The following is a 26,818-nucleotide window of genomic DNA, read 5'->3' on the forward strand; positions in this document are numbered from 1 at the left end:
CATTAGAATAATTCAACTAAATCCCAAGGCACCAGGGAGCCAATTGAAAATACATATGCACAGTAGTCTGTTTAGATGATGGATCTGAACAATACTTCAACCTTCAAATGGCTCAACATGACATGCAAATAATTGCCTGTGATTGCAACATGAACCAAAGGTTTAGTTATTGATTCTTCAGCTTGGCTGTTATTGCCAGTTAAGTATTACAGGAAGCTGTCACAACAGATTTCTTGGTGGATGAGGGAGAGGAACATTAACGCACTTTCAATATCTTGTAATAAAAATACTGAACCGGGACAGCTTGCAGACTAAGTACATTTTGCATTGTCATTGAATAGTTGAAATGGGTTTAAAACAATTAATTACTTCTTTAATCAGATTTGCTTAAATATGTTTTTCTATCAGTACAGATTGTTCTTGATTTAATCAGTCAATAAATCATACTTTGCCATAGTCAGTGGATTAGGATGTGATCAATCCACAGTGAAGTAAATGGAAACATACCCATTCGAAAAGAATACTCATTAGGGTTTGTTTTTTTAACTTCAGAATAAAAACCTGTCTCTCCATTATGGCTGCTATGGTAAAAATAAAATTAAACCCATAATATAGAAAGAATATATAATCGGTGAATATGCAAATAGCATCCTGGAAAATATCTATATTTAAAAACAAGGCACATACACATCTCCCTGTGTATTATTCATGCAAATTAATTCAGTGGATAATGCAATGTACATTGCAGCACATATCTTAATTTAGGGCAGAATTATTCCACTATCATCTGTTTTCTCTCTTCCCTGTCTCCTAAAAACTTGTATTTTTATTTTACACTTCATATACGAAGACAGGATCCATTCGGAAAATTAGAACAACCTCATCATCACCTATGTTGTCCTCTTCTGTTGGGCCTTAATTTGTCAAAACACATAAACACATTCTTAAGTCCCATTGGAGTCAACAGGGATGAAGAGTAAAATTTTCAAAAGCATCTGAGAGCCTAAGTCCCATTGTCTTGCCATGAGATTTAAGTGCCTTTGAATGTTTTATTCAAATGAAGTTAAATATGTGCCTACAGTTAGGCATATGCTTATTGCTTTGTTGAATCGGGGCTTTAAGAAATGACTATGAGGCTGATGTATCAGTATTCTCATTGACTACTCTGGGCTTTACATCAGGCCCCAGGTCGCTCTGTATCTCCTTACATTACTGCATCTCAAGCTGGTGAGCTTCTCCATCATACCCTTGTAGGCCTAGAAATAAGAGAAGGAAATAAAAAGGGAGGAAGTGCTCATAGAACCAGCAGAGAGATGTGCTGCTAGCAACGAAAGCTCAATTGCAGCCAGTTAGTCTCTGTAGGCCAAATCCCACTTGTCTTACTGATGGGAGTAGCTCCAATGAAATCAGCGAGATGTAGACATGTGAGGCAAGCACCTTCCCTGTCTTGACCCAAACTGAGCCTGTAAAATAGGTTTCTCAATAGAAATGTTCTCTGTAAATGTGAATATCCCTAGAAGACATGAAGTTGTAGTGGGGTTATGATGCATCCTATAAAAATTACTGTTGCAAGCGGTAGTGTTTATAAGCATTACTGGGATTGCTCATATCCAGAACTGTTATGCTCTGGTTTTTAAAGAATGTGGTAGATCTTTCACAAGTCACAAATATTATAGATACTTTCCTGTTTATTTACAAAGTTTGCTAACAGTGAAGAAAGATTTTTATTAAACCCAGCAAAAGAAAACGAGAGAGATTCTGTTCCCATCCTAGTCCAAGGACACCAGATGGGTGTGTCGGGGCCATAGAGGAGCCAGGGGAAAATTCTTTTGGTGTGGACACAGAATAGAGTTGCCATAAGCAGACATTGACTGCCTCTCTTTCAAGCCCTGGTGCAAGAGTATACCAGAGCAGGAAGGGGCATCCTGGGGCAGCTGAGATATGCTGGGTGTGGGAGTGAACATCTGCAGAGTGCACACCGGCCAGCAGGGGAAATCTGAGCAGCTCCAGATACACAGCAGCCCATAGGCAGCCCTTAGGATGCTGCCATAAATCAAAGCACCTTCTCAACAGTCTCTGCAGAGGTCCCAACTTTCTTCTAACTGGTCTCCCTCTATTCATCTTAAATTAGCCCAGTCCATCAATTTAACTTAAAACGAGTCAATCAGCCCTTAAACTACAGGACATGCAGTCTTCCTTTGTCTCCCTGTCTGTTTCTTGAAGGCACCCTAGAATGGGGCTGTTGCCCCTCTGCTATCCCAGGCCTTTCTGCCTGCTCACTGGCACATTTTGCAGCGCAATTCAGACCTGTGAGAGGTTGTGTCACCACCTGCCCTTTAACCCTGGGTGCCTTAAAATGCTCTACTACTGTGGCTCACAGCCCGGACCCCACCAGCTGGCAGACAAGCATGTCTTTCCCTGAGTGTGTTTGTTTGCTGTGCAGTCCTGGTTCAGCACTCTGACCCCAGCAGCCTGCCTACAACACAAAGGCCCCACCCTGGTCTCCACCAGCCTTGGTTACTACTTGTAGGGTGACTACAATACATCCCCAATTCCAAATTTTCACAGAACCGTCTGCCCCGATGTGTCCAGACCTTTCCTGGAACTCTCAGGTAATTAATTCTGGTTCCTTTAAAGAGACAGAAGCACAGATTATTACTTTAACTGGAAGTAACAATCTCTTCAGTTCCAACACACCACTGGGTAGGTTTAGATTAAAAATAAAACAAGTTTGTTAACCAAAAAGAGAGAGGTTTTAGATAAGTTCAAGTACAAAAGATAAAGAAAAATGGTTACAAACAAATAAAGTAAAATACACTTTCTATGGTCTAAGTCAACAACCTACAACCTTGGTTTAAGGTAGATTTCTTAGCAATCTTTTTCATTACATCTGTAGCTGACTAGCTGTGATTCAGGGCCTTCTTCCACAAAAGTACAAGGTGCTGGTTTCCCTAGTCTTCCTTGGTGAAAGATCTTTGCCTAAGCCAGTTTTTCACTTATATTCAGTCCCCCGAGACTTCAACTCCTTTGGTTAAAGGACCCATCTTAGCCTGCAAGAGCTCTGGCCCCTTTTGTCTGCCCAGTGATGGATGCCAAGATAGCTTCCTCTTCCTCCTTATATCTTCCCAAACTCACTATTTTGTCCCCAGACTCAGGATGCCCTCATGCTGTTCTTTCTTTCCTGTGGACTTCCCATCGCCGCACTGATTCATATGTAAATGAGGCTTTCTTTCGTTTTGATCACACCTTGCTTAATTTCATTGGAGACAGATAACTGCCTTCCCTCCTGTCTGAGAAAAAACTGGTTTCTCCCTTTGTTTGGTCAAAGACTATACAGTATAACATAATTAAGTATTCATAATTCCTCATATAGTGTTAATAAATACATTTTACAATGATATTAATCACCAGTACGTCCTTAGCTTTTATAAGAGACAACACTCGATGATGCACTTTTATAATACGGTAATATTGTATATAATGAGTTGATTCAATTGCTTATCAATTGAGGTTCAGACCCTGCAAGGGGTTGTTGCCCCCATTCACGAGGTTGATGGCTTAGTTTACCTTTTATGTAAATGTACCTTCATTGTTTCTGCCCAATGATCAGGTTGCTCAGACAAACAAATACACATTCCTTTGTCCCAGGCAAACTTTGGTTATGCATTGCTTGCCAAACACTTAATAAGAAAACATAATTTAGCATGTTATTCAAAACTCTTATACACACCCCATACTTACATCACACAAGAATATTAATGATCAGTGAATTATTTGTTTTCCAATGATACCTTATATGACAGTTTTTAGATACAGAGTATGATAACAGTGCATTAGGTGTAATGAGCACGTCAGGCCTGACAATAATTGCTGACACAGAGTTGTGAACCACAAATGGGCCTCTGTGTCACATTCATCTCTCTCTTTCTCCTTCCTTTATAGCTGGGTTTGTTTTCCTTACTGGTCCCAGCTGTGGGTGCATGTTTCCTTGACTGGCAGTTCTAGCAGCTGTGCTGGAGTGTGGTGAGCCTGGTTGCCTGTAAGGGGGGGAAGACTCTCATCTTCCTTCTGCCTGAGCTCAGTAAGGGATTTGTAAATCCCATTGCTCCCCCACCTCCAGGCTGCTTTACTTTTGGCTCCCAGAGTAGCCCAGAAGCCACAGATGCCCTTGTAAGAAATTGATGTGTCACGCCTCTGAGCGATGTAGCTTACATCGACCTAACGCGGTGTCTACACCATGCTGTGTTGGTGGGAGACGCTCTCCTGATGACTTACCTTCCACCTCTCGGGGCGGTGAAGTACTGCTCTCCCATCGACTCATTGCATCTTCACCAGACCAGCTAAATCGACGCCGCTGTATCGATCGCAGCAGCACTGATTTAGTGTGCCATATAGACAAGCCCATACCGCTTGCACATTACAGCAGCTTCTATTACTTTTTGAAACCTAAGACTGCAACTCATTTGTGTGTGTGTTAACCTGCTTTAACCTTGTAAATAACTCTCATTTCTTTTCCTTAATTAATGAATCTTTATTAAATTTGTTATAGGACTGGCTACAAGCATTATCTTTGGTTTGAGATCAGAGGTGCAACTGACCTAAGGTAAGTAACCAGTCCTTTGCGACTGGGAGTAAACTGAATATTGATGTGATTTTTGGTGTAAGGGGCTATCTATCACAAAGGGAAGCATGCCTGAGCGGCAAGAGAGGCTGGAGTGCCCAAGGGGACTATCTGTGACTCCATGTTAAGGCTGGTGTAGCGCCTGAGGAGTTCACCCTTGGTTGGTGAAATCTAAGTATAGAACTCACGACCAGTTTGGGGTTTGTGTCCTGCTTCTTAACAGTTTGCCCTGAGGTTGACATGCATGTTCATGAGCCACTCTAGGAAATCTGACCTCCACTAACCCTGTCTCAGGTCCTCTGGCTTCCATAAATTCCCACCGATGACTATGTTGCCATTCTACAGTGCAATCTCCATCCATCCCATAAGGAGCAGTCAGAAATCACTCGGCTATTAAATGTACAGCTCCCATGGACTTCCTATGGACTTCAGTGTGTGCCACCAGTACTCAGCACCTCAGAAATTCAGGCCATTTATTTATCTCTTCAAATTTAGGCTACTCCATTTTGAAAATGTGGGTCCCTTTCAAAGTACCAGTTCCCTGATGCCCCCATTCTGAAAGGTATTTAAATACCATGCTGAATCAGGATGTAATATCGGAAATACAGGAGACTTAGGAATGAAAGGAGTACACACCAAACATTAACAAATAAGGAGCTGGGCTAATGCAAATGAAATAATATCCCACAATAATACCTGTCACAAAAAGAATGAAAACTTTCAGGACAGGGATGGTAGGGTTGTCATCAACTATTTCAGACATTTCTTTCACCTGTTTTTAGTCCTACAGAATGACGCAACTCATTGAATCTAAATTGACTAGCGTAGTGAAGCAAAGATGCTGAGAAAGAATTATCTTGAGCATGTTGCAACTTGAAAGTGATACTTTTTCCTTACTTGTTTTCTTTTGTGTATGTGAATAGATTCAGATCATCAAGGTTAGAATGTTGTGTTTAAATACATTATTCACTAATATTGTGCTGTAGGGCAGAATTTTTCCTTTTAACCCCCCTTCAACCAGATATACTCAGACTGATTTTTAAGAAGTTTACATGTGGTGATAATAATCAGCTGATAATTTCATGCTAATTTCCCTGAGAAAACAGACCAGCTGCCTACAATACATTGAACACCTCTTGATATTCTATTTTGTTTTGAGCTCACGCTAGTCTTGCAAATATTTATGGCAAACTGCCTTCCTGGACCAATCTATCATTTTTAAGAGAGGACCAAATGAAATGATTAATCAAAGGACTTGCCAGTTATTGTCTGCTCCTGTTAGCTTCAATTCATACATCATCAGAGGAAAAAACCCTATCAGTAACCATAGGATGTTATCTCTTTAGAAACAATATTTTCTTCAGCTCAATAATTCACATGTTTTATCTGATGACAGTACCCAGCATTAAAATACTGGCTTTCCTAACATTTCTGTATCAAATGAAACTAAACTGAAAAGTTCTAGGCTGCACGTTCAAAGACCTATAACAGTTTCCCTAATCTAGGCTGAAGTAACTGTTTGCAGCTAGTTTCAACATGGCAATATTGATTTCGACATAGGTGTAAGGTGGCACTGGAACCATTTAATTGAATGTATGTCAGATTTATCCACAAGGCATTGATATAGCTAAACAAAAATGATACAGTCTAAAGAACAAGTACAGTGAAATTCTTCCATGGTGCCTTGGTTTTGTTTTTCTGAATAATAATTTTGCTAAAGGCAGAGGTTCACTAGTGGCTTGATCTAAATCCCGTTGAAGGCTTTGGGTCCAGGTCACAAGAACCACATTATGGCTGGCACTGCTTGGCTCCTTTGTAGCCTCTGCAGAGAAACCAAGATCGGACTAAATTCACAGACGAATCCAAACCTCTGTCTTCTGTGCAGCATTCCTATTTTTGGTTTCTTTTTTTCAGCTGTTTCATTGCTTCAAGTCAGAAACATCTATCTTATTTCTGACGCAGCTGGAGCAGGTAAAGAAATGAAAGAGTGATTGAGCTCCTTCCCATGCAGCCACTCTGTTCCTGACTTCCCTCCTCAATATGGTTCAGTTCTAGAATCTCCATGGTTTGCAGCAAGAACTTGAAATTTGGTACAAAAATAATCCTAAAGTTAGAGAGGAACACATGGCTGTCTCTGTGAAAATCCAGCCAGATTTGGCCAAGTTTATAAATCACAGAAAATTGCCACTTGCTTAAGTATAGCCATCACCATTTGCTCAAGAAACTCCCTGAAAAAGCACAGGAACAAATCTGCACAGACAGACCCCTAGAACCTTGACCAGGGGTATTCTATCTGCTACCCAAGATCCATAAACCTGGAAATCCTGGACGCCCTATCATCTCAGGCATTGGCACCCTAAGAGCAGGATTGTCTGGCTATGTAAAATCTCTCCTCAGACCCTACACTACCAGTACTCCCAGCTATCTTCGAGACACCACTGACTTCCTGAGGAAACTACAATCCATTGGTGATCTTCCAGAAAACACCATCCTGGCCACTATGGATGTAGAAACCCTCTATACCAATGTAACCCTTCTGCCAGGCCAAGTTGATAGCAGCAAGGGCCGGGTTCAATACACAGGGGTTCCCTCTCATTAAAGCAAATGCAAAACTGGCTCGAGCCCCCACCCAGTGACCTGGGAAAATCTTACACACCCCCTGGGCGCCTCAAGGAGGCAATACTTCCCCTCTCGCAAGCACAGAGTCTTGGTGTAGTAGAGAATCTTTAATAACATGAGGCAAACAACATCAGCATTAAATTGGGGAAACACCACAACTAGTGTTCATTAACCAAACCATGAACACTGACCCACCCCAGAAAATTTGGGCCACATCCTTTCCCTCAGGCTCTTGAGTCCCAGAACCCAAACGTCTCTTGAGTCCAGCAATCCACAAATCGCCCAAAGTCCAAAAAAAGTCCAGCCCGGAGTTCAAAAGTTCACCTGCAGAGTGTTACTCCCCAATCTGGCTAAAATGTGCCTGGGTGTGGGGGAAAGAGGTAAGGGGCACCTTACGTGTCCTGAAGCTGACTGCCCCACAGGGCTCTGCTCCGCTCCACCACGACCGGCTCCGCTCTGCACAGCTCACCGTCTCACGACCGGCTCCGCTCAGCTCGCCGTCTCACGAACACACCGCTGTCTCACGACCGGCTCCGGACAGCTCGCCGTCTCACGAACACACCGCTGTCTCACGACCGGCTCCGGACAGCTCGCCGTCTCACGAACACACCGCTGTCTCACGACCGGCTCCACTCAGCTCGCCGTCTCACGAACACACTGCTGTCTCACGACCGGCTCCACTGCACACTAGAACTTCCGGCTCCCCCCTACTTGACACAGTGCTCAGTGATTTCAGCTCTCAGTGATTTCAGCTCATAGTAGTGGGAGCCTTAGTGCTGGTGCACTATAAGGCTGAAGTGAATTCAGCACAATACCTGTAACAAAACTCTTAATAGACCCAAAATTAGCTCTGACATTCCACAGTGGAGAGAGACAGAGGTGCAATTGGTGCTTCAGGCCCTCACAAAAGGGGCCTACACCACCAGGCACTAATACCTGTCTCAAGTCTCTCTCAATTCACAGAGTTTTGGAACCCATGTCCCTTGCCTAGTGAGTGCTACTCAGTTGATGGTGAGTCCTCCATCATAACAAAAAGGCCAAGTACAGTTCCAAGCACAGTTCCCATAATCAGGGTACTAACAATTTATTCTTCCCGCCCCAATAACAGAGACACTGGGGATCCCACAGCAGCCAAAGTGACGATTTGGGCAGTTATGGCCTCATTCTAGGCGGGGTGGGTGTGCCTATGCAAATGAGATCAGCCCCTGAAGTTCTTTTCCACAACTTGCCACACCTCACCACCAGATGTCAGGGTGGAGCCCACCCTGTCTCTGCTTACACCATCCTGGCCACTATGGATGTAGAAACCCTCTATACCAACATTACACACAAAGATGAACTGCAAGCCGTCAGGAACAGTATCCCCGATAATGTCACTGCAAACCCGGTGGCTGAACTTTGTGACTTTGTCCTCACCCACAACTATTTCACATTTGGGGACAATGTATACCTTCAAGTCAGTGGCACTGCTGTGGGTACCCACATGGCCCCACAGTATGTAAACATTTTTATGGCTGACTTAAAACAACACTTCCTCAGCTTTCATTCCCTTAATGCCCCTACTCTACTTATGCTAAATTGATGACATCTTCATCATCGGGACCCATGGAAAAGAAGCCCTTGAGGAATTCCACCATGATTTCAACAATTTCCATCCCACCATCAACCTCAGCCTGGACCAGTCCACACAAGAGATCCACTTCCTGGACACTACGGTGCTAATAAGCAATGGTCACATAAAGACTACCCTATACCGGAAACCTACTGACCGCTATGCCTACCTACATGCCTCCAGCTTTCATCCAGACCACACCACACGATCCATTGTCTACAGCCATGCTCTACGATACAACCACATTTGCTCCAATCCCTCAGACAGAGACAAACACCTACAAGATCTCTATCAAGCGTTCTTAAAACAACAATACCCACCTGCTGAAGTGAAGAAACAGATTGACAGAGCCAGAAGAATACCCAAAAGACACCTACTCCATGACAGACCCAACAAAGAAAGTAACAGAACGCCATTAGCCGTCACCTTCAGACCCCAACTAAAACTTCTCCAGCACATCATCAAGGATCTACAACCTATCCAGAAGGACAATCCCTCACTCTCACAGATCTTGGGAGACAGGCCAGCCCTCACCTACAGTCAGCCCCCCAACCTGAAGCAAGTATTCACCAGCAATCACACACCACACAACAAAAACACTAGCCCAGGAACCTATCCTTGCAACAAAGCCCGATGCCAACTCTGTCCACATATCTATTCAAGGGACACCATCATAGGACCTAGTCATATCAGCCACACCATAAGAGGCTCGGTCACCTGCACATCTACCAATGTGATATGTGCCAACAATGCCCCTCTGCCATGTACATTGGCCAAACCGGACAATCTCTACACAAAAGAATAAATGGACACGAATCACATGTCAAGAATTATAACATTCAAAAACCAGTTGGAGAACACTTCAACCTCCTTGGTCACTCAATTTCAGACCTAAAAGTTGCAATTCTCCAACAAAAAAACTTCAAAAACAGACTCCAATGAGAAACTGCAGAATTGGAATTAATTTGCAAACCGGACGCCATTAAATGAGGCTTGAATAAAGACTGGGAGTGGATGGGTCATTACACAAAGTAATAACTATTTTCCCCATGTTATATTTTCCCCTACTGTTACTCATACCTTCTTGTCAACTGTTTGAAATGGGCCATCCTGATTATCACTACAAAAGGGTTTTTTTCTCCTGCTGATAATAGTCCACCTTAATTGATTGGTCTTATTACAGTTGGCATGGCGACACCCATTTTTTCATGTTCTCTCTGTGTATATATATCTTTCTACTGTATTTTCCACTGCATGCATCCAATGAAGTGGTCTTCAGCCCACAAAAGCTTATGCCCAAATACATTTGTTAGTCTCTAAGGTGCCACAAGTACTCCTTGGTTTCTCTGCTGATACAGACTAACACGGCTACCACTCTGAAAACTGTTTTAATGAGATTCCTGCCACCTGAAATGTTGGAAATCTAGCATGATCAGCTGTTCTTGTGAGATTTCCACTATCTAGCTTTAAATCTCATGTAAACAGCTATTCTCCAGAGTTCCAGCAATATCTATTTGAGAACAGCAAAACACATCACTTCTGTTTTTCTATTCTGTTTGGAACCAAAATCGTATAGGAGCATTTGGATCTTGGAATTTGATTTCTTTCCCCATCCGCCCTAAAATTCAAAGAGAGTTGGCTACAAGGTTCAGATTTTGGCTAATCTAACACTGTACAATCTGGGGGTTTGCCTTGTTCCTTTGATCCAGAATAATAAATTGGCCCATGTTCATGTTCATTCAAAACTGGGCCTAGATTTGCAACTTTTGATACACTTACAATGAAGCCTGAAAACAGTGATGTTGTTCTGCATTTCTTTACAACCATTTCACAGTGCTCTAATGTAGAGTCATCCAGAAACCGAATGGCTAGGTCCTGAATAAAGGTTATGAGGAAGCAAATTATGTGACAAGCTCTATTACCTCTGGCAATTTGTGTTTCTGCTTGCATTCAAATGCTAAGGAGCAAGTAGTGAGTGACAGAGTAAGAACATGTGGTTTCTAAAAGGAATGTTGTAGTTACATGGTACTGCACCTTGCCAACATGGCATTCTTATAACATTATCCCTTACAATTACTAGGGCAGCTGAATAAATAATATGGATATTCTATATAAAAACTTGCTTCAATGAAACTATAAATTCTGCAGAAATTACGGTACCCGTTTTCCAGGGGTTTGGAATAGGTTTCCTGAGCCTTTCAGTCAGCTTGTCTGTTTCAGAGAACTATTCTGGTGAAACTAATGGATGTTGGTGACAAAGTTTTCTCTATAGTTGGCCTGGAATTGCTCCCTAAGGAAACACAATTAAGGAACAACCTGGCTATTTTCAGCTGCGAGATGTTCCTCTTTTCTCAGAGCTTCTCAATAGGTTAAATCCTGGTTTTCTAATTATCTGGGTCGAATCAACATCTTGTGTCAGATCATCAGCTTCTGGGAATTGGTGAAGAACGATTGAAGTCAATGAAGCAAAGGTTTTCTACCTTATCAGTGTCAGCAGAAGTTGAACCAAGTTTTATAGCACAGGAAATTATTGATCTTTTTTTTTTTTAAACAAAGATGAAAGATGCCACTTTTATATCAGTTGAGGATATCTCTGTTGTTTAGAGCCAGAGAGTTTAAGGCCAGAAAGGACCACCAGATCATCTAGTCTGGTCTCCTGTATAGCACAGACCACGAACACCACCCAGAACCTGCACATTAAACCCATCAATGGAAGTGAGACCCAGTATTATAGCCCACAGGAGACTAGAATATTATATGCCATAGGCAGAGAATAGGAAGGACCAAGGCACACCAGTGCCTAAGGCCCCTGTAATGGCAGGGAAATGATTAAAGGAGATATACTCAGATAATCCGAGCAAGTGACCTGCACTCACACACTGCAGAGGAAGGCAAAAAGCCACAAAGGTCATTGCCAGTCTGACCCAGGGGAAAATTCCTTCCTGATCCCACATGCGATGAACAATTTGCAATAAAGTTCCATCTTTTCTCCATGTTTCCTGCCACTGTGGAGGTAATTGGGAACATACTGAGATGCTTGACAGCCAGGTATCACACAAGCTTTATCTGTATGTTTCATCTGCAAAATTGGACTGGAAATCTAGTGATGACTTCCAACACTTCCTGTTTCTGATTGGGGTGGATTCCTCAAGGACAGCTCTTCTCATGGTGTTTTGACACATTCACTTCCTGGTCAGGTGAAAACGAGATTATGAGGAATGAATAATAAATAATAATAAAAAAAAGCAACTTGAACATTTTCAAATCTGCTCAAAGAGTTTAATTCTGATTCACTTGGGTCAGTTCTTGTTTTAACCCCATAAGTTTGTCCCCCAGTTAATGATTTGTGTTTGACAACAACTAGAGTCACACAGACCATGATTTTGAGTAGTGCTGAGCACTTGCAACTCTCATTTATTTCCATGGAGATGAAAGCTCTCAGCACTTCTTAGGTTCAGGCCAATATGTTGTCACAATTAAAGAAGACCAATAAACTGAAGAATCTTCATTTACTTCCAGCTCTCAAGATATTCTGTGTAGCTTTTATTTCCAGATGGTTTTTGGTTGAAGGTACTATTATGTATACAGAAAATAGACAAAGTATACATTACTAACAGATAGTGGCACGTGATTATCAGTGTAGTGAACTCATTATGACCATCATCCAAAGCCCACTGGCATTGATAGAAAGACTCCCATTAACTTTAATGGGACTCAGATCATTATTGCGGTTTTCAAAAAGCTGGAAACAAAGTTAACACTAAAAGAATGTTTAAAATGCAGTCCCCACACTTACAGGAGAACTAGTTTATTCAGAACATAAACCTTTCTTGCCAGGGTGACACTGGATGCTAATATATGATAGCACATAAAGGTATACAAGCATCATATATCCTACTTCTTTAGTCCATATCTGGAGTAATTACCAACTCTGTAGCATGTGTAATTTGATTTAGGGCTACTGTGTTATTACATCTTTGTCTGCACAGTTTGGAAAAGGACACAACCCTCTTCCCCCAGAATAAAAGTCCTATTTGTAATTTGAGTGAATGTGGGCCATCATGAACTGTCAAGGTCAGGCTCTCTCTGCCTCTTTCATGCTGCCTCATTAAGACGAGTATTGCCAATGTAGTAAAATGAGATCAAAATGCAACATAGGTGGGAGAAAAGGACGGTGGGACTGAGAACTGAGTGCCCGGGAAAAGCCTTCAGTGCAGCAAGTCTCATGATTCATCAGCCTTTACAGCAATGGCATTTTCTGGATAGTCAGCCAAAGAATGTTCAGAAGGTCCTCTGTGTCTGTCTGCAGATACCAAAGGATTACAGTCAGGGGTCAAATTAAAGAATTAATGGCATGAAAGCCCTCAGTTACTTGTGGATATATGAGCACAGCTGTTTGCTCTTTAGCCCATTGTGCTACTCTCGCCCCTTGTCCTCATAAGACACCCCTTTGAACATAGCAGGAAGGGTTCAAGCAGACTCATTGAGCTCCCAGAATACAAATGCCATTGGAAACGGTGCAGTGCTCAACTTTATTTGACTTATAAGGGTTCATAGCTAAGTCAAGAAATGTTGAAAATTATCTCTTCGTTTTCTGACTGTGTGAGTTTTTGAATGTCAAATAAAGAGGAGCGCTGTACCATGGACAATATATAGAATGTGGTGAAATGACCTAGGAGAGGCACGGATTCTTATGGTTTGTATTACACTAGTGCCGATATGTCCCATCCAAAATCAGAGCCCCATTGTGCTAGGTATTGCTCAGACATAGACTAAAGGACAGTCCCTCTCTCAAAGAACTGAAGAGCTAATTGGCTTTGACTTTCATCATGAATGATCGGAACAACTCTGCCTAACAATTTTTTTAGCTCTATTTTCTGAAGTTCTCTGATTCTTTAGACTCTAGGACACTCCCCAAACTGACATAAATGTTTGTCTTTCTGTCTGCAGCCTCCGATACCTGACAGGTAAACATGGACACCATATGAACCTATATAAGTAACCTGGAGTTCAAATAAATTCTATGTACTATTTAAAAGGCAACTAGGAGATCTGTTGTTATTACTAATCTTTGTTCTATTGAGATGTGTCCAAAGGTATCTGGCACCTATTGCTGTCCCCACCATGTTTGTGGTTAGAAGCTAATTAACATTCTCCGCTAGTCAGATTTAGATCTTTTTTACAGGGTTCTCAAATGTCATTGCACCATGACCCCTTCTGACAACAAAAATTACTACACGACTCCAGGAGGAGGGACCAAAGCCTGAGCCCGTCTGAGCCCCACTACCCCAGGTGGGGGGCCAAAGCTCAAGGCCAAGCCCCACCGCCCCGGGCAAGAGGGCCAAAGCCGAAGCCCAAGGGCTTCAACCCCAGGCAGGGGGCCTGTAACCTGAGCCCTGCCACCCAGGGCTGAAGCCCTCAGGCTTTGGCTCCAGGTGGTGGGGCTCAGTCTTCAACTTCGGCCCCAAGCCTTAGAAAGTCTAAGCCAACCCTGGCAACCCCATTAAAATGGGATCACGATCCACTTTGGAGTTCCAACCCACAGTTGAGAACCACTGCTCTAGTACATCTTGAACCTTGAGACCATCCACAGTATACCCTATGCACAAAGTATATCTCTTGACTAGATTCTTTGTATCTTATTCTGTCCAACTCAGTCGTTAACAAGGCTTATTAGTTTTGTCTGAACACTTTGAAAGTGCTAGTGTCATGCTGAAGGTGATTTCTGTACTGAGTTCCAACTGAACAGAACTGCTGTGGAAACATCTGTAAGGAGTTAACATGTGCCCTACTCAAAGAAAACATGAAGCTAACGCAGCTCTTGTGCAGGCCAATAAACCCAATAAAAATGCTTTCTCCCCGCCCCCTGAACCATGATGTTCAGATACCATTGTGAAGGTGTTGCTGTGCCTTCTATAAAAAAAGAGAGAGACAGAGGGTTATACAAAACTGAGGTCCAGACCAAAGTATATGGTAAATGTTACCATCATCAATGAGGATTAATTTAATCACTGATTCACAACGAAAAGAAAAATCAGGAAAATCTTGTATCACAGAAGCCCTGGCCTCTTCTGTCATGTTACCCAACAATACAGAAGGTAATAGCTCTCTCTCCATGAGCCTGACCCAATAGTCACTGAAGTCAATGGAAAAGCTCTCACTGAGTTCAGTGGATGTTGGATCAGGCCCTATATTTATCAGAATAAATGCTCCCGGCTCCTTCAGAGATAGGTGAGGGACAGATTAATAGATTAGATTAGGGGCAAGGCAAATGCTATCTGAATTCTCTCTCTGGTGAGTTGTTGATAGCTTTGGGATCTGAGCACATTTTCATTAAGCAGCTCACTACCAGGATGGTCAGTCTCTCCTCCTCTTCTCTAGGCCAGGACTCACTTTATACTAATTCCTGCATGGAGAAGATGTTCCTCATTTTTGAAAGAATACTATTCTTTTCTCAGATGGAGATGTTTCAGGTGTCTACACACTGTTATTCGATTGTCAGATGAACATAGGTTCATAGATTTTCAGGCCAGAAGGGACAAGTGTGATCATCTAGTCTGAGCTCATGAATAACACAGGACAAAGAATTTCACTTTGTAATTCCTCCGTCAAGCCCATAATTTGCTACTGTAATCATCTCTCTTTCGTCAGATTTTATTCCCCAATCATTATCTGTCAGTTATTCAGTCAATGCAGGCTAATAAATTGTAGGTCTCCCAATAGTATTTCCAGTGCATAATGAAGAACTGTCATGTGTTGTATTCTTGTCAGACAAAGGGGCAAGGAATTTTGTCTGGCAAACTTATTTTAACAAGGTGATTGTATTTATTAAAATACATTTGCCATGTCAGCGTTTTTGATCATTGATTGCTATAATGATTTCACTAGATTGTGCTTACATATGCGTCAATTTATTTAAAGGGCATATTGGTCTTGTCCTGCCTAGTCTTTTACTAAAGTAAAATTAAATGATTTCTGAATTAAATTATTAATACTCTCCATCTATAAACCATATTGACATTCAGTCGAGACATCTTGCGGGGATTCACTTCGTGAATTTCAATAAACAGGTTTTAGAGTAGCAGCCATGTTAGTCTGTATCCGCAAAAAGAAAAGGAGTACTTGTGGCACCTTAGAGACTAACAAATTTATTTGAGCATAAGCTTTCATGAGCTACAGCTCACTTCATCGGATGCATTCAGTGGAAAATACAATGGGGAGATTTATATACACAGAGAACATGAAACAATGGGTGTTACCATACACACTGTAACGAGAGTGATCAGATAAGGTGAGCTATTACCAGCAGGAAAGCCGGGGGGGAAAACCTTTTGTAGTGATAATCAAGGTGGGCCATTTCCAGCAGCTGACAAGAACATCTGAGGAACAGTGTGTGTGTGTGTGGGGGGGGGGGGGGAATAGTTTTACTTTGTGTAATGACCAATCCACTCCCAGTCTTTATTCAAGCCTAAGTTAATTGTATCCAGTTTGCAAATTAATTCCAATTCAGCAGTCTCTTGTTGGAGTCTGGTTTTGAAGTTTTTGTTGTTGAAGAACTTTTAGGTCTGTAATCAAGTGACCAAAGAGATTGAAGTGTTCTCCGACTGGTTTTTGAATGTTATAATTCTTGACGTCTGATTTGTGTCCATTTATTCTTTTACGTAGAGACTGTCCAGTTTGACCAATGTACATGGCAGAGGGGCATTGCTGGCACATGATGACACATATCACATTGGTAGATGTGCAGGTAAATGAGCCTCCTATGGTGTGGCTGATGTGATTAGGCCCTATGATGGTGTTCCCTAAAAAGATATGTGGACACAGTTGGCAACGGGCTTTGTTGAAAGAATAGGTTCCTGGGCTAGTGGTTCTGTTGTGTGGTGTGTGGTTGCTGGTGAGTATTTGCTTCAGGTTGGGGGGCTGTCTGTAAGCAAGGACTGGCCTGTCTCCCAAGATCTGTGAAAGTGATGGGTCGTCCTTCAGGATAGGTTGTAGATCCTTGATGATGCATTGGAGAGGTTTTAGTTGGGGGCTGAAGGTGATGGCTAGTGGTGTTCTGTTATTTTCTTTGTTGGGCCTGTCCTGTAGTAGGTGACTTCTGGGTACTCTTCTGGCTCTGTCAATCTGTTTCTTCACTTCAGCAGGTGGGTATTGTAGTTGTAAGAATGCTTGGTAGAGATCTTGTAGGTGTTTGTCTCTGTCTGAGGGATTGGAGCAAATGCGGTTGTATCGTAGAGCGTGGCTGTAGACAATGGATCGTGTGGTGTGGTCTGGATGAAAGCTGGAGGCATGTAGGTAGGCATAGCGGTCAGTAGGTTTCCGGTATAGGGTGGTGTTTATCGCTTAATAGCACCGTAGTGTCCAGGAAGTGGATCTCTTGTGTGGACTGGTCCAGGCTGAGGTTGATGGTGGGATGGAACTTGTTGAAATCATGGTGGAATTCCTCAAGGGCTTCTTTTCCATGGGTCCAGATGATGAAGATGTCATCAATGTAGCACAAGTAGAGTAGGGGCATTAGGGGACGAGAGCTGAGGAAGCATTGTTCTAAGTCAGCCATAAAAATGTTGGCATACTGTGAGGCCATGCAGGTACCCATAGCAGTGCCGCTGATTTGAAGGTATACATTGTCCCCAAATGTGAAATAGTTATGGGTGAGGACAAAGTCACAAAGTTCAGCCACCGGGTTTGCCGTGACATTATCGGGGATACTGTTCCTGATGGCTTGTAGTCCATCTTTATGTGGAATGTTGGTGTAGAGGGCTTTTACATCCATAGTGGCTAGGATGGTGTTTTCAGGAAGATCACCGAATGATTATAGTTTCCTCAGGAAGTCAGTGGTTTCTCAAATATAGCTGGGAGTGCTAGTAGAGTAGGGCTTGAGGAGAGAGTCTTCATAGCCAGACAATCCTGCTGTCAGGGTGCCAATGCCGGAGATGATGGGGCGTCCAGGATTTCCAGGTATATGGATCTTGGGTAGCAAATAGAATATCCCTGGAACCCCGGCCTGTGTCTGTGCGGATTTGTTCTTGTGCTTTTTCAGGGAGTTTCTTGAGCAAATGGTGTAGTTTCTATTGGTAACCCTGAGTGGGATCAGAGGGTAATGGCTCGTAGAAAGTGGTGTTGGAGAGCTGCCTAGCAGCCTCTTGTTCATATTCCGACCTATTCATGATGACGACAGCACCTCCTTTGTCAGCCTTTTTGATGATGAAGTCAGAGTTGTTTCTGAGGCTGTGGATGGCATTGTGTTCTGCACGGCTGAGGTTATGGGGCAAGTGATGCTTCTTTTTCACAATTTCAGCCCGTGCACGTCGGCAGAAGCACTCTATTTAGAAGTCCAGTCTGTTGTTTTGACCTTCAGGAGGAGTCCACCCAGAATTCTTCTTTTTGTCACGGCAAACCTGGTGGCTGAACTTTGTGACTTTGTCCTCACCCATAACTATTTCACATTTGGGGACAATGTATACCTGCAAATCAGCAGCACTGCTATGGGTACCGAACGGGAGGTACGGGATCTGATCGCTGTATGGGGAGAGGAACCTGTGCTATCAGAACTCCGTTCCAGTTTTCAAAATGCCAAAACATTTGTCAAAATCTCCCAGGTCATGAAGGACAGAGGCCATAACAGGGACCGGAAGCAGTGCTGCGTGAAACTTAAGGAGCTGAGGCAAGTCTACCAGAAAACTAGAGAGGCAAACTGCTGCTCCGGGTCAGAGCCCCAAACATGCCACTTCTATGATGAGCTGCATGCCATTTTAGGGGGTTCAGCCACCACTACCCCAGGCGTGTTGTTTGATTCCTTCAATGGAGATGGAGGCAACACAGAAGCAGGTTTTGGGGATGAGGAAGGTGATGATGATGAAGTTGTAGATAGCTCACAGCAAGCAAGCAGAGAAACCGGTTTTCCCAACAGCCAGGAACTGTTTCTCACCCTGGACCTGGAGCCAGTACCCCCTGAACCCACCCAAGGCTGCCTCCCGGACCCGTCAGGCGGAGAAGGGACCTTTGGTGAGTGTACCTTTTAAAATACTATACATGGTTTAAAAGCAAGCATGTTTAATGATTAATTTGCCCTGGCGTTTGCGGCTCTCCTGTATGTACTCCCAAAGCCTTTGCAAAAGGTTTCTGGGGAAGGCAGCCTTATTCCGTCCACCATGGTAGGACACTTTACCACACCAGGCCAGTAGCACATACTCAGGAAACATTGTAGAACAAAGCATTGCAGTGTATGTTTGCTGGCATTCAAACAACATCCGTTCTTTATCTCTCTGTGTTATCCTCAGGAGAGTGATATCATTCATGTTCACCTGGTTGAAATAGGGTGCTTTTTTTAAGGGGACATTCAGAGGTGCCCGTTCCTGCTGGACTGTTTGCCTGTGGCTGAACAGAAATGTTCCCCGCTGTTAGCCACGGGGAGGGGTGAGGGGCTAGCCATGTGGTGGGGGGAGGCAAAATGCGACCTTGGAACGAAAGCACATGTGCTGTGTATGTAATGTTAACAGCAAGGTTTACCGTGAAAGAGTGTACCCATTGTTCTATAAAATGTGTCTTTTTAAATACCACTGTCCCCTTTTTTTTTCTCCACCAGCTGCATGTGTTTCAAGGATCACAGGATCTTCTCCTTCCCAGAGGCTAGTGAAGATTAGAAGGCAAAAAAAATGCACTCATGATGCAATGTTCTCTGAGCTCATGCTGTCCTCCCACACTGACAGAGCACAGACGAATGCGTGGAGGCAGACAATGTCAGAGTGCAGGAAAGCACAAAATGACTGGGAGGAGAGGTGGTGGGCTGAGGAGAGTAAGTGGCGGGCTGAAGAAAGGGCTGAAGCTCAAGGTGGCGGCAGCGTGATGAGAGGAGGCAGGATTCAATGCTGAGGCTGCTGGAGGATCAAACTAATGCGTTCCAGCGTATGGTTGAGCTCCAGGAAAGGCAGCAGGAGCACAGACTGCCGCTACAGCCCCTGTGTAACCAACTGCCCTCCTCCCCAAGTTCTATAGCCTCCTCACCCAGATGCCCAAGAACACGGTGGGGGGGGGGGAGCCTCCGGCCACCCAGCCACTCCATCTCAGAGGATTGCCCAAGCAATAAAAGGCTGGCATTCAACAAGTTTTAAAGTTTTAAACTTTTAAAGAGCTATGTGTCCTTGTCCTTCCCTCCTCCACCACCCCTCCCGGTGCTTCTCTCCTCCACCACCCCTCCCAGGCTATCTTGGCAGTTATCCCCCTATTTGTGTGATGAATTAATAAAGAATGCATGAATGTGAAGCAACAATGACTTTATTGCCTCTGCAAGTGGTGATCGAAGGGCGGAGGGGAGGGTGCTTAGCTTACAGGGAAGTAGAGTGAACCAAGGGGCAGGGGGTTTCATCAACGAGAAACAAACAGAACTTTCACACCGTAGCCTGGCCAGTTCTGCAAAGAAGGACCTAGGGGTGACAGTGGACGAGAAGCTGGATATGAGTCAACAGTGTGCCCTTGTTGCCAAGAAGGCCAATGGCATTTTGGGGTGTATAAGTAGGGGCATTGCCAGCAGATCAAGGGAAGTGATCGTTCCCCTCTATTCGACATTGGTGAGGCCTCATCTGGAGTACTGTGTCCAGTTTTGGGCCCCACACTACAAGAAGGATGTGGAAAAATTGGAGAGAGTCCAGCGAAGGACAACAAAAATGATTAGGGGTCTGGAACACATGACTTATAGGGGAGGCTGAGGGAACTGGGATTGTTTAGTCTATGGAAGAGAAGAATGAGGGGGGATTTGATAGCTGCTTTTAACTACCTGAAAGGTGCATCCAAAGAGGATGGATCTAGGCTATTCTCAGTGATAGCAGAGGACAGGACAAGGAGTAATGGTCTCAAGTTGCAGTGGGGGAAATTTAGGTTGGATATTAGGAAAAACTTTTTCACTAGGAAGGTGGTGAAACACTGGAATGCGTTACCTAGGGAGGTGGTGGAATCCCCTTCCTTAGAAGTTTTTAAGGTCAGGCTTGACAAAGCCCTGGCTGGGATCATTTAGTTGGGGATTGGTCCTGCTCTGGGCAGGGGGTTGGACTAAATGACCTCCAGAGGTCCCTTTCAACTCTGATAGTCTATGATTCTATGAAACTGGTCTTCAAAGCTTCTCTGACACACACCGTGCCCTCCTGTGCTCTTCTAACCGCCCTAGTGTCTGGCTGTGAATAACCAGCGGCCTGGAGATTTGCCTCAACCTCCCACTCCCCATAAACGTCTCCCCCTTACTCTCACAGATATTGTGGAGCACATAGCAAGCAGTAATAACAGTGGGAATATTGGTTTTGCTGAGGTCTAACTGAGTCAGTAAACTGCGCCAGCTAACTTTTAAACGTCCAAATGTACATTCTACCACCATTCTGCACTTGCTCAGCCTGTAGTTGAACAGCTCCTGACTACTGTCCAGGCTGCTTGTGTACGGCTTCATGAGCCAGGGCATTAAGTGGTAGGTTGGGTCCCCAACGATAACTATAGGCATTTCAACATCCCCAACGGTTATTTTCTGGTCTGGGAATAAAGTCCCTTCCTGCAGCTTTTGAAACAGACCAGAGTTCCTGAAGATGCAAGCATCATGTACCTTTCCCGGCCATCCCACGCTGATGTCGGTGAAATGTCCCTTGTGATCCACCAGTGCTTGCAGCACTATTGAAAAGTACCCCTTGTGGTTTATGTACCCCTTGCGGCTTGGTGCTCCGGTGCCAAGATAGGGATATGGGTTCCGTCTATGGCCCCACGACAGTTAGGGAATCCCATTGCAGCAAAGCCATCCACTATGACCTGCACATTTCCCAGGATCACTACCCTTGATATCAGCAGATCTTTGATTGCTTTGGCTACTTGCATCACAGCAGCCCGCACAGTCGATTTGCCCACTCCAAATTGATTCCCGGCTGACCAGTAGCAGTCTGGCATTGCAAGCTTCCACAGGGCTATTGCCACTCGCTTCTCAACTGTGAGGGCTGCTCTCATCTTGGTATTCATGCGCTTCAGGGCAGGGAGAAGAAAGTCACAAAGTTCCATGAAAGTGCCCTTCTGCATGCGAAAGTTTCGCAGCCACTGGGAATCGTCCCAGACCTGCAACACTATGTGGTCCCACCAGTCTGTGCTTGTTTCCTGGGCCCAGAATCGGCGTTCCACAGCATGAACCTGCCCCATTAGCACCATGATGCCTGCATTGCCAGGGCCCATGCGTTGAGAGAAGTCTGTGTCCATGTCCTCATCACTCTCGTCACCGCTCTGACGTCGCCTACTCACCTGGTTTCGCTTTGCCAGGTTCTGGTGCTGCATATACTGCTGGATAATGTGTGTGGTGTTTAATGTGCTCGTAATTGCCAAAGTGATCTGAGCGGGCTCCATGCTTGCCGTCGTGTGGCGTCTGCACAGAAAAAAGGTGCGGAACGATTGTCTGCCATTGCTCTGACAGAGGGAGGAGCGACTGATGACATGGCTTACAGGGTTGGCTAACAGGGAATTTAAATCAACAAAGGGGGTGGCTTTACATCAAGGAGAAACAAAAACAACTGTCACACAGAATGGCCCCCTCAAGGATTGAACTCAAAACCCTGGGTTTAGCAGGCCAATGCTCAACCCACTAAGCTATCCCTCCCTCTTGTATTTCAGGCAGGACTTCATGGAGGGAAGGAGGGAGGGGGGAACAAATGAATACAAAACAAATCTGGTCTGTTTCTTGTTTTGATCTACTCCATCTATCTTTTACATCTTTGGCTGGCAGCAGACGGTGCAGAAGGACTGCAAGCCATCCACATCTCTTGGCTGCTCGGCAGAAGATGGTACAATAGGACTGCTAGCCATCCTCATCTCCTGCTTGCCCGGCAAAAGATGGTACAATAGGACTGCTAGCCATTCATATTTCCTGCCTGCTCACCATAAGATGGTACAATAGGACTGCCTGCAGGACTAAAGAGAATGACCTGGTCGAGTCATTCCTAATTTAGTCCCTGCACCCATGTCTGCCCAGGCGCTCCTGACAGACGCGGCCAGGAGCACCTCAGACATGACGATGACGGCTACCAGTCCTATTGTACCGTCTGCTGCCAGAAGGCAATGGATTGCTGCTGCTGTGTAGCAATGCAGTACCGCATCTGTCAGCACCCAGGAGACATACGGTGACAATGAGCTGAGCGGGCTCCATGCTTGCCGTGGTATGGCATCTGCACAGGTAACTCAGGAAAAAAGGCGCGAAACGATTGTTGGCCGTTGCTTTCAGAGAGGGAGGGAGGGAAGGAGGGCCTGATGACATATACCCAGAATCACCCGTGTCAAGGTTCCTCCCCCACTCTGAACTCTAGGGTACAGATGTGGGGACCTGCATGAAAAACCTCCTAAGCTTAGTCTTTACCAGCTTAGGTCAAAACTTCCCCAAGATACAAAATATTCCACCCTTTGTCTTTGGATTGGCCACTACCACCACCAAATAAATACTGGTTACTGGGGAAGAGCTGTTTGGAAACGTCTTTCCCCCCAAAATACTTCCCAAAACCTTGCACCCCACTTCCTGGACAAGGTTTGGTAAAAAGCCTCACCAATTTGCCTAGGTGACTACAGACCCAGACCCTTGGATCTTAAGAACAATGAACAATCCTCCCAACACTTGCACCCCCTCTTTCCTGGGAAAAGTTGGATAAAAAGCCTCACCAATTTGCATAGGTGATCACAGACCCAAACCCTTGGATCTGAGAACAATGAAAAAAACATTCAGTTTTCTTACAAGAAGACTTTTAATAGAAATAGAAGTAAATAGAAGTAAAGAAATCACCTCTGTAAAATCAGGATAGTAGATACCTTACAGGGTAATTAGATTCAAAACATAGAGAACCCCTCTAGGCAAAACCTTAAGTTACAAAAAAGATACACAGACAGAAATAGTTATTCTATTCAGCACAATTCTTTTCTCAGCCATTTAAAGAAATCATAATCTAACACATATCTAGCTAGATTACTTACTAAAAGTTCTAAGACTCCATTCCTGGTCTATCCCTGGCAAAGACAGCATAAAGACCGACAGAGACCCTTTGTTTCTCTCCCTCCTCCCAGCTTTTGAAAGTATCTTGTCTCCTCATTGGTCATTTTGGTCAGGTGCCAGCGAGGTTACCTTTAGCTTCTTAACCCTTTACAGGTGAGAGGAGTTTTCCCCTGGCCAGGAGGGATTTCAAAGGGGTTTACCCTTCCCTTTATATTTATGACAACCCATGACAATGTTTTTTGCCCCATCAGGCATTGGGATATCAACCCAGAATTCCAATGGGCAGCGGAGACTGCGGGAACTGTGGGATAGCTACCCACAGTGCAACACTCCGGAAGTCGACGCTTGCCTCGGTACTGTGGAAGCACTCCGCCGAGTTAATGCACTTAATGCACTTAGAGCATTTTGTGTGGGGACACACACAATCGACTATATAAAAACGATTTCTAAAAAACCAACTTCTATAAATTCGACCTAATTTCGTAGTGTAGACATACCCTTAGGCTTGAATAAAGACTGGGAGTGGATGCATCGTTACACAAAGTAAAACTATTTCTCCATGTTTATTTCCCCCTCCCACCCCCACTGTTCCTCAGACGTTCTTGTCAACTGCTGGAAATGGCCCACCTTGATTATCACTACAAAAGGTTTTCCCCCCCCGGCTTTCCTGCTGGTAATAGCTCACCTTACCTGATCATTCTCGTTACAGTGTGTATGGTAACACCCATTGTTTCATGTTCTCTGTGTATAAATCTCCCCACTGTATTTTCCACTGAATGCATCTGAAGAAGTGAGCTGTAGCTCACGAAAGCTTATGCTCAAATAAATTTGATAGTCTCTAAGGTGCCACAAGTCCTCCTTTTCTTTTTAATAAACAGGTTGTAAGAAGAGTGGGGATATTAAATTATTTCAAAGCATTTGACAGTTGACAATTTTAATACAATAATTAAAAGTTCACAGTCTTAAAAATAAGAGTTCTACTTTTCTATATAGACAGTCTTTAGGTGGAGTAAATCAGCATTGCTCTGTTGACTTCAAGGGAGTCATGCTGATTTACATCAGCTCTGAATCAAATCCTACAGCACCTCTTCATAATAAGGGAAGAGTGGCTTTGCCCAGAGGTTGCTTCAGGAGCTGGCTTACCCTTCCTTTATGCTCAGTTTGGCATTAACTTTTCATCAAGTCATGTCAGCTGAGAGGGGGAAGAAAACAGCCTTTTGAAAAAGCAAATTCTGTCTTACACGAGGCCTTCCTTCATAAAGGAAATTGGCGATAACCCCGTGCAGATGATCTGGCTCCCCACTGAAGCAGAAACCTTGAGAGGGACGAGTCAGAGGGCAAACGAAAAATTCACAGCAGAATCCTGCTCTCCCCCCCCCCGAAATGTAGCATTTGTAAAAGTTCCCCTCTGTAGAAATCCCTCTTCTTGAAAAATTAATCATGAAAGACAGCAGATTCTTTTTAGGCATTTCTCTTAGCGATGACCTTGTTCAAGAAAATAGAACAATTGACCATGTTATAAGAATTCTTTTAAATTGCATGTTGAGATGAGTTGGACCGACTGTTGATATTACATGTGATATGATGAAGGGGTGATGAAAAGAATGTTATGTAATAGTTTGTGTTCTTAAAAATAAAGGTAACACAATAAATATAATGGGTTATTAACACTGGAGAGATCAGCAATACAATATTGGAAATAAATTATATCTTAGTCTCTGCTATTAAAACACCACTATTTTTGGAATAAACTGCAATTTATTCATATAAAAGGGCTGGCAGTTTTGTCAATATTTGATCTTTCCCCTACTCTCACTTCTTAAATTACTGAGAAAAGGTTAGTAATGTTGCTTCAGAATACACAAAGGGATTAGTTGTCTGTATGGATAACAAGAATATCCAGCATAATAACAGTTGATGCTAACCTAAATTTTGGAAGAGAGATTAAATCTCATGTTTCAAATTAAGTCAATCTCTAATGACTAGGGATTAGGAGATTTCTTGCACCTTTCTTTGAAGCATCTGATGTGGCCACATGTTGGCAACAGGATATTGAACTAGATGACCTGATTCTGATCCAGTCTGGCACTCCTGTACTCTTTAAGGGATGATGAAAACGAGAAATGTAGAAGAGTATTTCCTAGTTAACAATAATTTAAATGAATTTTGTTTGATGCGGTAGTACCATCCATTTTATAGTGACCTTCTCCAATTACAGCATGATAATAACTCTAGTTAGTAGCTCAGTATCTTATGGCAGATGAAAGACTTATCCATTATCCTAGCTGGCTGCTTCTATTACTCTATTCTATCACTCGTATTGCCAGCAATTTGTGAAAAATCTAGTAACCAGTTAGAGATATAGAGATTCCAGTTTAAAACACTCTCTCTCTCTCTCCCCTATGGTATTCGTAATGTGCCTTGGGTATCACAGTGGTATCTGAGCACGAGCATTAAGCCTTACTCTGAGCCAAACACCACTAATTTTGGTGGCATAGGGATTAGAGCCAAATGTCATGGCTGGCCCTCTCTTAACAGTGGAAATGATAGATTCCGTGTAACTATTGGACAAGGCACTTGTGAAGGCATAGGAGATGACCCCAGCTTGCCCCCCTGTGATCACGCACAGCACTGCAAGTGAGTCCTGCCTCAATTTCCCTCCATCCAGAGTATAAACAAGTCCAGACCAGCTTTGGGAATTAAAGAATACCCTGTGTGGAGGGTCTCCTTTACTTAACAGAAAGATGAACACAGGCATACACAACACCATTCTATCTCAGCTTCCTGGCTGAGGGGTTCAGTCAATCCCAGTCTATCACCTCTCTTGAGTATTTGTCTCCAGTCAAGATCTTCATCTGATTGCTCTTGCCTCAGGTCTCCCGAAGCTGCTGAGGTGGAATCTTTCTCTGATGTTAGAGGCCATGGAAGTCTCCCAAGGGCCACCCCGAAATACCAGGCTGGGCTCTCTGGGCTGTCT

The 26,818-nt window shown here is 43.7% G+C and overlaps 1 protein-coding gene across 6 annotated transcripts in view; it reads left to right on the top strand.

Annotated features, from left to right (window-relative positions):
* Nucleotides 1–20,100, top strand: part of LOC140906362 (uncharacterized) — a 142,709-nt gene extending 122,609 nt beyond the window's left edge. For 4 of the 6 annotated variants that reach the window (XR_012157084.1, XR_012157082.1, XR_012157083.1 and 1 more), the window contains 3 exons: nt 4,550–4,603; nt 18,151–18,857; nt 19,438–20,100. Coding sequence is in view for 1 of the 6 variants with exons in the window: in XM_073330138.1 (XP_073186239.1) it covers nt 4,550–4,603; nt 18,151–18,857; nt 19,438–19,724 (1,048 nt within the window). In the remaining 5 variants the exon portion in view is untranslated. Of the gene's footprint in view, nt 1–4,549; nt 4,604–6,535; nt 6,593–18,150; nt 18,858–19,437 lie in introns of all 6 variants that reach the window. The other 2 variants (XR_012157085.1, XR_012157086.1) reach the window with 1 other exon arrangement.
* Nucleotides 20,101–26,818: the final 6,718 nt, after the last annotated feature.

This window comes from Lepidochelys kempii, chromosome 2 (assembly GCF_965140265.1).
Source record: "Lepidochelys kempii isolate rLepKem1 chromosome 2, rLepKem1.hap2, whole genome shotgun sequence".
NCBI lineage: Eukaryota > Metazoa > Chordata > Testudines > Cheloniidae > Lepidochelys > Lepidochelys kempii.